This window comes from Coregonus clupeaformis, unplaced genomic scaffold (genome assembly GCF_020615455.1).
Source record: "Coregonus clupeaformis isolate EN_2021a unplaced genomic scaffold, ASM2061545v1 scaf0051, whole genome shotgun sequence".
NCBI lineage: Eukaryota > Metazoa > Chordata > Actinopteri > Salmoniformes > Salmonidae > Coregonus > Coregonus clupeaformis.
The window spans coordinates 545,662-560,741 of record NW_025533506.1 but is presented as its reverse complement, the minus strand read 5'-3'; the positions used below and the strand labels follow the sequence as shown (position 1 = coordinate 560,741).

At 44.1% G+C, this 15,080-nt stretch overlaps 1 protein-coding gene across 1 annotated transcript in view; it reads right to left on the bottom strand.

Annotated features, from left to right (window-relative positions):
* tbc1d2b (TBC1 domain family, member 2B) overlaps positions 1–15,080 on the bottom strand; it is a 183,728-nt gene that overhangs the window by 167,287 nt on the left and 1,361 nt on the right. The window contains exon 2 of the mRNA XM_045212784.1: positions 58–199. Within this exon, the coding sequence (XP_045068719.1) occupies positions 58–199 (142 nt within the window). The remainder of the gene's footprint in view (positions 1–57; positions 200–15,080) is intronic.

The window sequence follows — 15,080 nt, the reverse complement described above, 5'->3', positions numbered from 1 at the left end:
GGTAGCAGGATAGTACCTGTATCTTTAGCCCCAGTGTAAGGGGTAGCAGGGTAGTACCTGTATCTTTGGCCACCAGGCCAGTGTAAGGGGTAGGGGAACTCCAGCTGTCCCTCTGTCCAGACCCTCTGGTGTTACTGAACTCCCAACGCTTCTGCTGCAGCTGCTGGAGCCAGTACTGCATCACCTGGCGGTTAGGGGCCTGGAACAGAGACACAGAGACACAGGGTTAGGGGCCTGAAACACAGAGACACAGAGACACATGGTTAGGGGCCTGAAACACAGAGACACAGAGACACATGGTTAGGGGCCTGAAACACAGAGACACAGGGTTAGGGGCCTGAAACACAGAGACACAGGGTTAGGGGCCTGAAACACAGAGACACAGGGTTAGGGGCCTGAAACACAGAGACACATGGTTAGGGGCCTGAAACACAGAGACACAGCGTTAGGGGCCTGAAACACAGAGACACAGGGTTAGGGCGGTTAGGGGCCTGGAACAGAGACACAGGGTTAGGGGCCTGAAACACAGAGACACAGGGTTAGGGGCCTGAAACACAGAGACACAGGGTTAGGGCGGTTAGGGGCCTGGAACAGAGACACAGGGTTAGGGGCCTGAAACACAGAGACACAGACTCAGGGTTAGGGGGGTTAGGGGCCTGAAACACAGAGACCCAGGGTTAGGGGGGTTAGGGGCCTGAAACACAGAGACACAGAAAACACAGGGTTAGGGGGGTTAGGGGCCTGAAACACAGAGACCCAGGGTTAGGGGGGTTAGGGGCCTGAAACACAGAGACCCAGGGTTAGGGGGGTTAGTGGCCTGAAACACAGAGACACAGAAAACACAGGGTTAGGGGGGTTAGGGGCCTGAAACACAGAGACACAGGGTTAGGGGCCTGAAACACAGAGACACAGAAAACACAGGGTTAGGGGGGTTAGGGGCCTGAAACACAGAGACACAGGGTTAGGGGCCTGAAACACAGAGACACAGGGTTAGGGGCCTGAAACACAGAGACACAGGGTTAGGGGCCTGAAACACAGAGACACAGGGTTAGGGGCCTGAAACACAGAGACACAGAGACACAGGGTTAGGGGCCTGAAACACAGAGACACAGGGTTAGGGGGGTTAGTGGTCATGTTTAGGGTCAGGCATGTAGTTGGAGGGGGACTTTGCATAGTGTTATACTGGATGTGAGAGTTGTCTGGAGAGGACGAACTCCCTGCTAGTACAGGTGGGAAAAAAGGCTGGGCCTTTCAAACTGATTGGTCTGCAGCCCTGTCAATCACCCTTCAAGCTTCCACTCATTCCAACCAATCAGGGCACTTGCACGCACTTCAGGGCGCCGCCCCGCACACCTTACATTAGAGCGTACTTTGCAGTATGGAGAAGATAAGTGTTTTGATACTGACAGACTTTCACATGCTAGGTGTTTGGAGATAAGTAAGATAAGTTGTAGTGTTGTTTGCTAGAACCAGCTAATGCTAGAATTGTTTGTGCATGCACCCTGTGCATGCTAATAGGTGTTACAGTCATTATCATTGCTGAAAGTGTGTTTGAGTGCAACTAGCATACTCAGTATGTGTATCAGCAAAGGTTATATTGTTTGTATGTTACCGCTGTTATATATAGCCTTAAATGTTACTGTTCTATTAGAGAGCACCATTGATGAGTTTCTAGAGGTTCCAGGATGTTCTATTAGAGAGCACCATTGATGAGTTTCTAGAGGTTCCAGGATGTTCTATTAGAGAGCACCATTGATGAGTTTCTAGAGGTCCCAGGATGTTCTATTAGAGAGCACCATTGATGAGTTTCTAGAGGTTCCAGGATGTTCTATTAGAGGGCACCATTGATTAGTTTCTAGAGGTTCCAGGATGTTCTATTATACAGTGCATTCGGAGAGTATTCAGACCCTTTGACTTTTTTCAAATTTTGTTAAGTTACAGCCTTATTCTAAAATGGATTAAATAAATACACAATCCTCATCAATACCCCATAATGACAAAGTGAAAAGTTTTTTTTATACATTTTTGCACATTTATTACAAATAAAAACAAATACCTTGTTTACATAAGTATTCAGACCCTTTGCTATGAGACTTGAAATTGAGCTCAGGTGCATCGTGTTTCCATTGATCATCCATGAGATGTTTCTACAACTTGGAGTCCACCTGTGGTAAATTCAAATGATTGGACATGATTTGGAAAGACACACACCTGTCTATACAGTGGCTTGCGAAAGTATTTACCCCCCTTGGCATTTTTCCTATTTTGTTGCCTTACAACCTGGAATTAAAATGGATTTTTGGGGGTTTGTATCATTTGATTTACACAACATGCCTACCACTTTGAAGATGCAAAATATTTGTGTGTGTGAAATAAACAAGAAATAAGACAAAAAAATCAGAACACTTGAGCGTGCATAACTATTCACCCCCCCAAAGTCAATACTTTGTAGAGCCACCTTTTGCAGCAATTACAGCTGCAAGTCTCTTGGGGTATCTCTATAAGCTTGGCACATCTAGCCACTGGGATTTTTGCCCATTATTCAAGGCAAAACTGCTCCAGCTCCTTCAAGTTGGATGGGTTCCGCTGGTGTACAGCAATCTTTAAGTCATACCACAGATTCTCAATTGGATTGAGGTCTGGGCTTTGACTAGGCCATTCCAAGACTGGAAGGTGAACCTCCGACCCAGTATCTAATCTCTGGAAGACTGAAACAGGTCTCCCTCAAGAATTACCCTGTATTTAGTGCCATCCATCATTCCTTCAATTCTGACCAGTTTCCCAGTCCCTGCCGATGAAAAACATCCCAACAGCATGATGCCGCCACCACCATGCTTCACTGTGGGGATGGTGTTCTCGGGGTGATGAGGTGTTGGGTTTGTGCCAGACATAGTGTTTTCCTTGATGGCCAAAAAGCTCAATTTTAGTCTCATATGACCAGAGTACCTTCTTCCATATGTTTGGGGAGTCTCCCAAATGCCTTTTGGCGAACGCCAAACGTGTTTGCTTCCGTAAAGCCCAGCTCTGTGGAGTGTATTGCTTAAGGTGGTCCTATGGACAGATACTCCAATCTCCGCTGTGGAGCTTAGCAGCTCCTTCAGGGTTATCTTTGGTCTCTTTGTTGCCTCTGATTAATGCCCTCCTTGGCTGGTCCATGAGTTTTGGGGGGCGGCCCTCTCTTGGCAGGTTTGTTGTGGTGCCATATTCTTCAATTTTTTTTATAATGGATTTAATAGTGCTCTGTGGGATGTTCAAAGTTTCTGATATTTTTTTATAACCCAACCCTCATCTGTACTTCTCCACAACAAGAGCTCCTTGGTCTTCATGGTGCCGCTTGCTTGGTGGTGCCCCTTGCTTAGTGGTGTTGCAGACTCTGGGGCCCTTCAGAACAGGTGTATATATATACACTGAGATCATGTGACAGATCATGTGACACTTAAATAAAGTCCACCTGTGCGCAATCTAACTAATTATGTGACTTCTGAAGGTAATTGGTTGCACAAGATCTTATTTAGGGGCTTCATAGCAAAGCAAACATGTCCGTTATTTATTTTTTTGAATCTTTTGAAACAGGTAATTTTTTCCAAATAAAAATCCATTTAAATTACAGGTTGTAATGCAACAAAATAGGAAAAACGCCAAGGGGGATGAATACTTTTGTAAGTAAGGTAAGGTATTTCTGTATAAGGTCCCACAGTTGACAGTGCATGCCAGAGAAAAAACTAAGCCATGAGGTCGAAGGAATTGTCCGTAGAGCTCTGAGACAGGATTGTGTCGAGGCACAGATCTGGGGAAGGGTACCAAAAAATGTCTGCAGGACAGGACAGAAGGTCACCAAGATCACAGTGGCCTCCATCATTCTTAAATGGAATAAGTTTGGAACCACCAAGACTCTTCCTAGAGCTGGCCGCCCGGCCAAACTGAGCAATCGGGGAAGAAGGGCCTTGGTCAGGGAGGTGACCAAGAACCCGATGGTCACTCTGACAGAGCTCCAGAGTTCCTCGGTGGGAAATACACATCCAAAAACTCTCGAATTTGGACTCCAGACCAAAGGACAAATTTCCACCGGTCTAATATCCATTGCTCGTGTTTCTTGGCCCAAGCAAGTCTCTTCTTATTATTGGTGTCCTTTAGTAGTGGTTTCTTTGCAGCAATTCGACCATGAAGGCCTGATTCACACAGTCCCCTCTGAACAGTTGATGTTGAGATGTGTCTATGACCTGAACTCTGTAAAGCATTTATTTGGGCTGCAATTTCTGAGGCTGGTAACTCTAATGAACTTATCTTATTAGTAAATGCCTTGAGGCCATCACACACATTCACGATGATTCTTGAATTCTTGTTCTTGTCAAACAAGAGACTTGCCTGTATTTTACCACTGTGTGGCCTGGCATGAGATGCTTTAGCTCATCAATCAGCTATCAACTAGGCTATGATTCACTGAAGATTTAGCCATGTCATTTTTGTAATGTATTTTATATTCCTGTTTCACAACATCCCTTATGTGATTTAGTTTTTTCACCCCTTCCTTTTCACACGGACTTTTTATTGGATTTATTTTCAGTTTATGTGGTTGCATTTATCCACGTACCGAACCCAGGATATAGGCCTCCTATACTGCTGTTTTTTCTGTTCTTTAATGTGGAATATTTTCTACTGATTACTGTCTCTATATTTTTGTTTTGACTTATTTTTTTACCTACTTGATATGCAATTCACTTGTAATTTTTATAATAAAACTTTGGCCTATAGATGAGAAATGGTGTATAATCATTTTCATATAGAAAATGCCGTGTCCAAAACAGAAAGTGTGTATTTATTAAAGAACACGCTATTTGGGGCGGCAGGTAGCTTAGTGGTTAAGAGCGTTGTGCCAGTAACCGAAAGGTCGCTGGTTCTAATCCCCAAGCCGACTAAGTTAAAAATCTGTCGATGTGCCCTTGAGCAAGGCACTTAACCCTAATTGCTCCTGTAAGTCGCTCTGGATAAGAGCGTCTGCTAAATGACGAAAATGTAAAAAATGTAAAATGTTATCCTCTGCAGCAGAGGTAACTCTGGGTCTTCCTTTCCTGTGGCGGTCCTCATGAGAGCCAGTTTCATCATAGCGCTTGATGGTTTTTGTGACTGCACTTGAAGAAACTTTCAAAGTTCTTGAAATGTTCCAGATTGACTGACTTTCAGGTCTTAAAGTAATGATGGACTGTTGCTTCTCTTTGCTTATTTGAGCTGTTCTTGCCATAATATGGACTTGGTCTTTTATCAAATAAGGCTATCTTCTGTATACCCCCCTACCTTGTCACAACACAACTGATTGGCACAAACCCATTAAGAAGGAAAGAAATTCCACAAATTAACTTTTAAGACGGCACACCTGTTAATTGAAATGCATTCCAGGTGACTACCTCATGAAGCTGGTTCAGAGAATGCCAAGTGTGTGCAAAGCTGTCATTAATGCAAAGGGTGGCTATTTGAAAAAAAAATATTTTTGATTTGTTTAACACTTTTTGATTACTACATGATTCCATGTGTTATTTTATAGTTTTGATTTCTTCACTATTATTCTACAATATAAAAAATAGTAAAAATTAAGGAAAACCATTGAATGAGTAGGTGTGTCCAAACTTTTGACTGGTAGTGTATGTGTGTACAGTGGGGAGAACAAGTATTTGATACACCCCCATGCTTCACAGTAGGTATGGTGTTCTTTGGATGCAACTCAGCATTCTTTGTCCTCCAAACACGACGAGTTGAGTTTTTACCAAAAAGTTATATTTTGGTTTCATCTGACCATATGACATTCTCCCAATCCTCTTCTGGATCATCCAAATGCACTCTAGCAAACTTCAGACAGGCCTGGACATGTACTGGCTTAAGCAGGGGGACACGTCTCGCACTGCAGGATTTGAGTCCCTGGCGGCGTAGTGTGTTACTGATGGTAAGCTTTGTTACTTTGGTCCCAGCTCTCTGCAGGTCATTCACTAGGTCCCCCCGTGTGGTTCTGGGATTTTTGCTCACCGTTCTTGTGATCATTTTGACCCCACGGGGTGAGATCTTGCGTGGAGTCCCAGATCGAGGGAGATTATCAGTTTATCAGATTATCGAGGGAGATTAGCAGCTTGGTTTGAAGAAATCAACTGTGGGAGCAATTATTAGGAAATGGAAGACATACAAGACGTATGTCTTCCATTTCCTAATAATTGCTCCCACAGTTGATTTCTTCAAACCAAGCTGCTTACCTATTCAAATCAAATCAAATCAAATTTTATTGGTCACATGCGCCGAATACAACAAGTGCAGACATTACAGTGAAATGCTTACTTACAGCCCTTAACCAACAGTGCGTTTATTTTAAACAAAAAAAGTAAGAATAAAACAACAACAAAAAAAAAGTGTTGAGAAAAACAAAGAGCAGAAGTAAAATAAAGTGACAGTAGGGAGGCTATATATACAGGGGGGGTAACGGTGCAGAGTCAATGTGCGGGGGCACCGGCTAGTTGAGGTAGTTGAGGTAATATGTACATGTGGGTAGAGTTAAAGTGACTATGCATAAATACTTAACAGAGTAGCAGCAGCGTAAAAGGATGGGGTGGGGGGCAGTGCAAATAGTCCGGGTAGCCATGATTAGCTGTTCAGGAGTCTTATGGCTTGTGGGTAGAAGCTGTTGAGAAGTCTTTTGGACCTAGACTTGGCACTCCGGTACCGCTTGCCGTGCGGTAGCAGAGAGAACAGTCTATGACTAGGGTGGCTGGAGTCTTTGACAATTTTGAGGGCCTTCCTCTGACACCGCCTGGTATAGAGGTCTTGGATGGCAGGGAGCTTTGCCCCAGTGATGTACTGGGCCGTACGCACTACCCTCTGTAGTGCCTTGCGGTCAGAGGCCAAGCAGTTGCCATACCAGGCGGTGATGCAACCAGTCAGGATGCTCTCGATGGTGCAGCTGTAGAATTTTTTTGAGGATCTGAGGACCCATGCCAAATCTTTTTAGTCTCCTGAGGGGGAATAGGCTTTGTCGTGCCCTCTTCACGACTGTCTTGGTGTGCTTGGACCATGATAGTTCGTTGGTGATGTGGACACCAAGGAACTTGAAGCTCTCAACCTGTTCCACTACAGCCCCGTCGATGAGAATGGGGGCGTGCTCAGTCCTCTTTTTTTTCCTGTAGTCCACAATCATCTCCTTTGTCTTGGTCACGTTGAGGGAGAGGTTGTTGTCCTGGCACCACACGGCCAGATCTCTGACCTCCTCCCTATAGGCTGTCTCATCGTTGTCGGTGATCAGGCCTACCACTGTTGTGTCGTCGGCAAACTTAATGATGGTGTTGGAGTCGTGCCTGGCCATGCAGTCATGGGTGAACAGAGAGTACAGGAGGGGACTGAGCACGCACCCCTGAGGGGCCCCCGTGTTGAGGATCAGTGTGGCAGATGTGTTGTTACCTACCCTTACCACCTGGGGGCGGCCCGTCAGGGAAGTCCAGGATCCAGTTGCAGAGGGAGGTGTTTAGTCCCAGGATCCTTAGCTTAGTGATGAGCTTAGAGGGCACTATGGTGTTGAATGCTGAGCTGTAGTCAATGAATAGCATTCTCACGTAGGTGTTCCTCTTGTCCAGGTGGGAAAGGGCAGTGTGGAGTGCGATAGAGATTGCATCATCTGTGGATCTGTTGGGGCGGTATGCAAACTGGAGTGGGTCTAGGGTTTCTGGGATTATGCTGTTGATGTGAGCCATGACCAGTCTTTCAAAGCACTTCATGGCTACAGACGTCAGTGCCACGGGTCGGTAGTCATTTAGGCAGGTTATCTTAGAGTTCTTGGGCACGGGGACTATGGTGGTCTGCTTGAAACATGTTGGTATTACAGACTCGGTCAGGGACATGTTGAAAATGTCAGTGAAGACACTTGCCAGTTGGTCAGCACATGCTCGGAGTACACGCCCTGGTAATCCGTCTGGCCCAGCGGCCTTGTGAATGTTGACTTGCTTAAAAGTCTTACTCACATCGGCTACGGAGAGCGTGATCACATAGTCGTCCGGAACAGCTGGTGCTCTCATGCATGCTTCAGTGTTGCTTGCCTCGAAGCGAGCATAGAAGTGGTTTAGCTCGTCTGGTAGGCTTGTGTCACTGGGCAGCTCGCGGCTGTGCTTCCCTTTGTAGTCTGTAATAGTTTATTGCAGATTCAGTCTTCCCAGCCTGGTGCAGGTCTACAATTTTGTTTCTGGTGTCCTTTGACAGCTCTTTGGTCTTGGCCATAGTAGAGTTTGGAGTGTGACTGTTTGAGGTTGTGGACAGGTGTCTTTTATACTGATAACAAGTTCAAACAGGTGCCATTAATACAGGTAACGAGTGGAGGACAGAGGAGCCTCTTAAAGAAGAAGTTACAGGTCTGTGAGAGCCAGAAATCTTGCTTGTTTGTAGGTGACCAAATACTTATTTTCCACCATAATTTGCAAATACATTCATAAAAAATCCTACAATGTGATTTTCTGGATTTTTTTTTCTCAATTTGTCTGTCATAGTTGACGTGTACCTATGATGAAAATTACAGGCCTCTCTCATCTTTTTAAGTGGGAGAACTTGCACAATACTTTTTTTCCCCCACTGTATACAGTATAGTGAATATACACAACATGACCAACAGTATGTGGACACCTGCTCATCGAACATCTCATTCCAAAATCCTGTCATTAATATGGAGTTGGTTCCCCCTTTGCTGCTATAACAGCCTCCACTCTTCTGGGAAGGCTTTCCACTAGATGTTGGAACATTGCTGCGGGGACTTGCTTCCATTCAGCCAGAAGAGCATTAGTGAGGTCGGGCACTGATGTTGGGCGATTAGGCCTGGCTCGCAGTCAGCGTTCCAATTCATCCTAAAGGTGTTTGATGGGGTTGAGGTCAGGGCTCTGTGCAGGCCAGTCAAGTTCTTCCACACCGATCTCAACAAACCATTTCTGTATGGACCTCGCTTTGTGCACGGGGGCATTGTCATGCTGAAACAGGAAAGGGCCTTCACCAAAGTGTTGCCACGCAGTTGGAAGAACAGAATCGTCTAGAATGTAATTGTATGCTGTAGTTTTAAGCTTTCCCTTCACTGGAACTAAGGGGCCTAGCCCGAACCATGAAAAACAGCCCCAGACCATTATTCCTCCTCCACCAAACTTTACAGTTGGCACTATGCATTCGAGCAGGTAGCGTTCTCCTAGCATCTGGACTGCCAGAAGTTACTAACCTAGACTGTCAGGTTATTAAAGGGAAAGTAGCTACTAACCTAGACTGTCAGGTTATTAAAGGGAAAGTAGCTACTAACCTATACTGTCAGGTTATTGAAGGGAAAGTAGCTACTAACCTAGACTCTCAGGTTATTAAAGGGAAAGTACAGTTGAAGTCGGAAGTTTACATACACTTAGGTTGGAGTCATTAAAACTCGTTTTTCAACCACTCCACAAATTTCTTGTTAACAAACTATAGTTTTGGCAAGTCGGTTAGGACATCTACTTTGTGCATGACACAAGTAATTTTTCCAACAATTGTTTACAGACAGATTTTTTCACTTATAATTGACTGTATCACAATTTCAGTGGGTTAGAAGTTTACATATACTAAGTTGATTGTGCCTTTAAACAGCTTGGAAAATTCCAGAAAATTATATAATGGCTTTAGAAGCTTCTGATAGGCTAATTGACATCATTTGAGTCAATTGGAGGTGTACCTGTGGATGTATTTCAAGGCCTACCTTCAAACTCAGTGCCTCTTTGCTTGACATCATGGGAAAACTTACCCAGCCTCTCGCTGGCGCTCAGGCTGGTCCCAGCCCTTTGGCGCTCCACTGTTGTCAGGCGCTTTCTGCAGCTTGTCTCAATAGTCAGCACCCATAGACACAGTTTCCTGTTCCTGAGATTTCAGTACTTTCCCACCCTAACTGTGCTCTTTGTACATATGTCCTTGGGCAGTTCAACAAAGAGGTAAGTATTTGATACACTGCCGATTTTGCAGGTTTTCCTACTTACAAAGCATGTAGAGGTCTGTAATTTTTATCATAGGTACACTTCAACTGTGAGATACGGAATCTAAAACAAAAATCCAGAAAATCACATTGTATGATTTTTAAGTAATTAATTTGCATTTTATTGCATGACATAAGTATTTGATCACCTACCAACCAGTAGGAATTCCGGCTCTCACAGACCTGTTAGTTTTTCTTTAAGAAGCCCTCCTGTTCTCCACTCAATACCTGTATTAACTGCACCTGTTTGAACTCGTTACCTGTATAAAAGACACCTGTCCACACACTCAATCAAACAGACTCCAACCTCTCCACAATGGCCAAGACCAGAGAGCTGTGTAAGGACATCAGGGATAAAATTGTAGACCTGCACAAGGCTGGGATGGGCTACAGGACAATAGGCAAGCAGCTTGGTGAGAAGGCAACAACTGTTGGCGCAATTATTAGAAAATGGAAGAAGTTCAAGATGACGGTCAATCACCCTCGGTCTGGGGCTCCATGCAAGATCTCACCTCATGGGGCATCAATGATCATGAGGAAGGTGAGGGATCAGCCCAGAACTACACGGCAGGACCTGGTCAATGACCTGAAGAGAGCTGGGACCACAGTCTCAAAGAAAACCATTAGTAACACACTACGCCGTCATGGATTAAAATCCTGCAGCGCACGCAAGCTTTTTGGTCTAAACTCCACTCGCCATGTTTGGAGGAAGAAGAAGGATGAGTACAACCCCAAGAACACCATCCCAACCGTGACGCATGGAGGTGGAAACATCATTCTTTGGGGATGCTTTTCTGCAAAGGGGACAGGACGACTGCACCGTATTGAGGGGAGGATGGATGGGGCCATGTATCGCGAGATCTTGGCCAACAACCTCCTTCCCTCAGTAAGAGCATTGAAGATGGGTCGTGGCTGGGTCTTCCAGCATGACAACGACCCGAAACACACAGCCAGGGCAACTAAGGAGTGGCTCCGTAAGAAGCATCTCAAGGTCCTGGAGTGGCTTAGCCAGTCTCCAGACCTGAACCCAATAGAAAATCTTTGGAGGGGAGCTGAAAGTCCGTATTGCCCAGCGACCGCCCCGAAACCTGAAGGATCTGGAGAAGGTCTGTATGGAGGAGTGGGCCAAAATCCCTGCTGCAGTGTGTGCAAACCTGGTCAAGACCTACAGGAAACGTATGATCTCTGTAATTGCAAACAAAGGTTTCTGTACCAAATATTAAGTTCTGCTTTTCTGATGTATCAAATACTTATGTCATGCAATAAAATGCAAATTAATTACTTAAAAATCATCCAATGTGATTTTCTGATAAAAATTACAGACCTCTACATACTTTGTAAGTAGGAAAACCTGCAAAATTGGCAGCGTATCAAATACTTGTTCTCCCCACTGTATGTATGTATATATATATATATATATATATATATATATATATATATATATATATACACACATATACACACACACACACAACCGTTTAAAAGTTTGGGGTCACTTAGAAATGTCCTTGTTTTCCATGAAAACATACATGAAATGAGTTTGAATAGGAAATATAGCAAAATGAATAGTAAATGTAGTCATTGACAAGGTTAGAAATAATGATTTTTAATTGAAATAATAATTGTGTTCTTCAACTTTGCTTTGGTCAAAGAATCCTCAATTTGCAGCAATTACAGCCTTGCAGACCTTTGGCATTCTAGTTGTCAATTTGTTGAGGTAATCTGAAGAGATTTCATCCCATGCTTCCTGAAGCACCTCCCACAAATTGGATTGGCTTGATGGGCACTTCTTACGTACCATACGGTCAAGCTGCTCCCACAACAGCTCAATAGGGTTGAGATCTGGTGACTGTGCTGGCCACTCCATTATAGACGGAATACCAGCTGACTTCTTCTTCCCTAAATAGTTCTTGCATAGTTTGTTGCTGTGCTTTGGGTCATTGTCCTGTTGTAGGAGGAAATTGGCTCCAATCAAGCGCCGTCCACAGGGTATGGCATGGCTTTGCAAAATGGAGAGATAGCCTTCAAGATACCTTTTATCCTGTACAAATCTCCCACTTTACCACCACCAAAGCACCCGCAGACCATCACATTGCCTCCACCATGCTTGACAGATGGCATCAAGCACTCCTCCAGCATCTTTTCATTTGGTCTGCGTCTCACAAATGTTCTTCTTTGTGATCCGAGCACCTCAAACTTTGATTCATCTGTCCATAACACTTCTTTCCAATCTTCCTCTGTCCAGTGTCTGTGTTCTTTTGCCCATCTTAATCTTTTCTTTTTATTGGCCAGTCTGAGATATGGCTTTTTCTTTGCAACTCTGCCTAGAAGGTCAGCATCCCGGAGTCGCCTCTTCACTGTTGACGTTGAGACTGGTGTTTTGCGGGTAGTATTTAATGAAGCTGCCAGTTGAGTCGTCTGTTTCTCAAACTAGACACACAAATGTATTTGTCCTCTTGCTCAGTTGTGCACCGGGGCCTCCCACTCCTCTTTCTATTCTGGTTAGAGCCAGTTTGCGCTGTTCTGTGAAGGGAGTAGTACACAGCGTTGTACGAGATCTTCAGTTTCTTGGCAATTTCTCGCATGGAATAGCCTTCATTTCTCAGAACAAGAATAGACTGACGAGTTTCAGAAGACAGTTCTTTGCTTCTTTAATCAGCACAACAATGCTAACACAATTGCAAAAGGGTTTTCAAATGATCAATTAGCCTTTTAAAATGATAAACTTGGATTAGCAAACACAACGTGCCATTGGAACACAGGGCTGATGGTTGCTGATAATGGGCGTCTGTACGCCTATGTAGATATTCCATTAAAAATCAGCCGTTTCCAGCTACAATAGCCATTTACATCAGTAACAATGTCTACACTGTATTTCTGATTTGATGTTATCAATTGCTTTTCTTTCGAAAACAAGGTAATTTCTAAGTGATCCCAAACTTTTGAACGGTAGTGTACATATATTTATTTATTTATATTTTATTTCACCTTTATTTAACCAGGTAAGCCAGTTGAGAACAAGTTCTCATTTACAACTGCGACCTGGCCAAGATAAAGCAAAGCAGTGCGATAAAAACAACAACACAGAGTTACATAAGGTAGTTGGGTGGGCTAATTACAGATGGGCTGTGTCCAGGTGCAGTGATCGGTAAGGTGCTCTGACAACTGATGCTTAAAGTTAGTGAGGGAGATAAGAGTCTCCAGCTTCAGAGATTTTTGCAGTTCGTTACAGTCATTGGCAGCAGAGAACTGGAAGGAATGGCGGCCAAAGGAGGTGTTGGCTTTGGGGATGACCAGTGAGATATACCTGCTGGAGCGCAGACTATGGGTGGGTGTTGCTATGGTGACCAGTGAGCTCAGATAAGGCGGGGATTTGCCTAGCAGTGATTTATAGATGACCTGGAGCCAGTGGGTTTGGCGACGAATATGTAGTGAGGGCCAGCCAACGAGAGCGTACAGGTCACAATGGTGAGTAGTATATGGGGCTTTGGTGACAAAACGGATGGCACTGTGATAGACTACATCCAATTTTCTGAGTAGAGTGTTGGAGGCTATTTTGTAAATGACATCGCCGAGGTCAAGGATCGGTAGGATAGTCAGTTTTACGAGGGCATGTTTGGCAGCATGAGTGAAGGAGGCTTTGTTGCGAAATAGGAAGCTGATTCTAGATCTAACTTTTGATTGGAGATGCTTAATGTGAGTCTGGAAGGAGAGTTTACAGTCTAACCAGACACCTAGGTATTTGTAGTTGTCCACATACTCTAGGTCAGACCCGTCGAGAGTAGTGATTCTAGTCGGGCGGGCGGGTGCAAGCAGCGTTCGATTGAAGAGCATGCATTTAGTTTTACTAGCGTTTAAGAGCAGTTGGAGGCTACGGAAGGAGTGTTGTATGGCGTTGAACCTCGTTTGGAGGTTTGTTAACACAGTGTCCAATGGGCCATATGTATAGAAAATGGTGTCGTCCGCATAGAGGTGGATCTGAGAATCACCAGCAGCAAGAGCGACATCATTGATATACACAGAGAATAGAGTCGGCCCAAGAATTGAACCCTGTGGCACCCCCATAGAGACTGCCATAGGTCCAGACAACAGGCCCTCCGATTTGACACATTGAACTCTATCTGAGAAGTAGTTGGTGAACCAGGCGAGGCAGTCATTTAAGAAACCAAAGCTATTTACTCTGCCACATGATTCAACAGGCTACATTATATTCCATATGATTCAACAGGCTACATTCTATTCCACATTATTGAACAGGCTTCATTCTATTCCACAGGCTACATTCTATTCAACATGACTGAACAGGCTACATTATATTCCACATGATTCAACAGGCTACATTATATTCCATATGATTCAACAGGCTACATTCTAGTCCACGTGATTTAACAGGCTACATTCTATTCCACATGACTGAACAGGCTACATTCTATTCCATATGATTCAACAGGCTACATTCTATTCCATATGATTCAACAGGCTACATTCTATTCCATATGATTCAACAGGCTACATTCTAGTCCATGTGATTTAACATGCTACATTCTATTCCACATGACTGAACAGGCTACATTATATTCCACATGACTGAACAGGCTACATTCTATTCCATATGATTCAACAGGCTACATTCTATTCCATATGATTCAACAGGCTGCATTCTATTCCATATGATTCAACAGGCTACATTATATTCCACATGATTCAACAGGCTACATTCTATTCCATATGATTCAACAGGCTACATTATATTCCACATGATTCAACAGGCTACATTCTAGTCCACATGATTCAACAGGCTACATTCTATTCAACAGGCTACATTCTATTCCACATTATTTAACAGGTTACATTATATTCCATACGATTCAACAGGCTACATTATATTCCATATGATTCAACAGGCTACATTTTACATTTACATTTTAGTCATTTAGCAGACACTCTTATCCAGAGCGACTTACTCCAGAGTGCATACATTATATTTTTTTCATACCCCTTGTGGGAATCAAACCCACAACCCTGTCGTTGCAAACACCATGCTCTACCAACTGAGCTACATCCCTGCCGGCCATTCCCTCCCCTACCC